Source organism: Trachymyrmex septentrionalis, unplaced genomic scaffold, assembly GCF_001594115.1.
Source record: "Trachymyrmex septentrionalis isolate Tsep2-gDNA-1 unplaced genomic scaffold, Tsep1.0 scaffold191, whole genome shotgun sequence".
Taxonomy (NCBI): Eukaryota; Metazoa; Arthropoda; class Insecta; order Hymenoptera; family Formicidae; genus Trachymyrmex; species Trachymyrmex septentrionalis.
This window is the reverse complement of record NW_017305083.1, coordinates 227,389-230,173: the sequence shown is the minus strand read 5'-3', so window position 1 is coordinate 230,173 and position 2,785 is coordinate 227,389. Positions and strand designations below refer to the sequence as shown.

At 24.8% G+C, this 2,785-nt stretch overlaps 1 protein-coding gene across 1 annotated transcript; it reads right to left on the bottom strand.

Annotated features, from left to right (window-relative positions):
- Positions 1-245: 245 nt before the first annotated feature.
- On the bottom strand, positions 246-1,698 carry LOC108747102 (odorant receptor 13a-like). Its single transcript, XM_018484363.1, has 5 exons — positions 1,247-1,698; positions 1,060-1,159; positions 748-867; positions 506-661; positions 246-299 (listed from the first exon to the last, which is right to left on the bottom strand). Exons 1-5 carry the CDS (start codon positions 1,696-1,698, stop codon positions 246-248), a joined length of 882 nt encoding a protein of 293 aa, XP_018339865.1.
- Positions 1,699-2,785: the final 1,087 nt, after the last annotated feature.

The following is a 2,785-nucleotide window of genomic DNA, read 5'->3' as shown; positions in this document are numbered from 1 at the left end:
AATGTAAAAAAAAGATTGGCTTACAATTTAACAAATATCTAAGCAGATTATGATTATCAAGTCAATTAAATTTTCCGATATTTTTTATACTACATTTTTACCATTTAGATGCTTAATAGAATTCTAGGCATATTCTACTTGAATAATGCGTTAAGATATATTTATTTGCAAATGACATGTCGGCACATTTCTATCAGAAATTGCATAATATTGGCAAAAAGTTTCCCCATTTTTCATACTTTGTATCATTTTCTTATTGTATGCAAAACAGATATGTAACCAACGGATGTTTTTATTAACTAAAAAATATATTTTGTAAATAATAATATGATTAACAATATAAATTTAATAATTAAATAAAGTTTGATTAAGATTGTACATGTATATAAAATAAATAATTCAAATTTTATATAAGTATAGTAAATTTCAACTAAATTTTTATGACACTGAATAATATTTTAATATAATAAATATTATAATTATAATAGATATTAAAATATCTTACACTGCAAAATGTGGCCAATGTAACAGGATACATTTTTCCAACAGTAAGACAAATCTGTTTAGAACCTCTTTTCATTAAGAGTAATAAATCTCTTGCAACTTTTGGATCCATAGTGTACCATTTACTATTATATGCCTCATAGTATATCTTGTTGCACTTAAAAATATTAAAAGTACTTTTAGAGCCATTCCACACAAACTTGCAATTCTGAAATAAAATAAAATATTCATGTAACTCATTACCTGAGCCACTAAAATTTCCCCAAGGACACAATATAGGCACATGTGTGCAAATAAATTGATAATAGTCCATATGAAATAGATTAAGTGAGTGATCGACATATCATTTCCCTCATTGAATAGCTAATTAAAGAAAAAACATAAACGATACAACATAATTATTCCTATTAGTATTAATATTTAATTTTGTAATAACATGTAAATTTAAATGTAATAACTTATTAATTATAATCATTAAAATATACATAATTATTCAGCACGATAATTTATACATAAATTTTTTTTTTATCAATTTTCAATTTCAATAATACTTACGCTAATTATCCGAAATCCATAGAAAGCAAAGATAATCGCAAAATATATAAATAAAGAGAGAAGTATTCTATTATAAGTATCTTCAATGATATTAATAGCTCTGTGAAAGACATTATGTACCAAAAATGTTTAATCATATTTTGTATAGATTATCACATACATATATGTTTTCTTACAAGTAACAAACCTAAGTAAACGAATATGTTTTTCTATGCAGCGTTTCAGTACTTTGGGATAATTTTTGTATTTATCCAAATGTTGCATACGATTCGCAAGAATGTCCAATTGTCCGCATACATGAAAAACCATGAGACTGAGAAAATTGTCCACTCCACTATAAACCATCGCGGCGATAAGTAAATAAACTGCTTGACTAATAAATGTTAATTCACGTTGTGGACTTTTTGTTATATCGTAAATGTAGTGAGATTGTAAAGGCATTGGTATCTTTCCTGGATCAGTAATATTGGATGTCAGTCTCATTGCCATTCCAAAAATTGGCAGCACAGAAATAAAAGTCCATTGTAATGCCATTATGCAGTAGGAACAAATAATAATGATTCGTGCAGTTTGCGCTCTTCGTATCATTAAATTTCTCTCTTGATCATTTTTTATTTTTTTCCAATCCTTTATGATCATGTTTATAATCGGTATAACAGCTTAAAAAGAAAATAATTTTTTGCACGTTTTACAGCAAAGATATATTAAAATCAATCATAAAACCATAAAAAGCATATGAAATGCAGTTATATTTTTTTAATTCTTTAAAGTTTAAAGCATAATAAAATATTATAATTTAAAATCAGAAATATTATTTAATCTACGAAAAAAGTATCATGTAAATTCGATAATATTATTTACATACTTATATATGTAAAGTTTTTTATTGACATAAATGTATGTATACATATTCATGTGCATATACTGAAAAGATTAATATAACATATTCTTTTATAACTTATATAATATTTTTATTTACAAAATGATAATTATTTAATATTATATAAGGAACTATTCTCCAATGACTTTAACCTTAACATAAGTTGTCAAGATCATGCTCCCGAGCAATCTTGAACAAATTTTAGCTGTCTTAATATAATAATTAATATTCAACTTTTAATATTTTATTAGTATATTATTTACCATACTTGTAGCTTATAAACAAAAAATAATATTTACCTTCTTTTTTCCACCAAACAATTATTATTCTAATCAAGCAGCTCATAATTGGTATAGTAACCTGTAAATTATCTAATATCAGTAAAATGTCTCCATAAACTGATATCAATGAATGTATTGAAGGAATAAAAAGGCAGAACGTTATTCCCAGGAAAATTATCAGCACTCGAAAATTGCACATTAACTTTTGCCGAGGATTTTGAACGTTCTTAGGCCAAAGTCCAAAGAAATTTAAAGTGAAACGGTTTAGTTTCACCGCCCATTCGAAATCTGCAGAAACCTTAATAAGTTCAAAGATCGTTAAGAAGATTATATAATTCAAAATATAGAGGAAAATCACCGATACTGACATATCACTTTGTGTTTAGACAATATTTCTTAAACAAAAGGTAAAAATAAAAACTTTAAAAACATAAATATAAATTAAAAAGTGTCTTCCATTAGACAGTATAATTTTTACATAATATTGTATTTATAAATACAATTTTTATAATACTGTTTGCAATTTTGCAATAATTAATTTTTTGATTAGGCAATGAAAAAATGA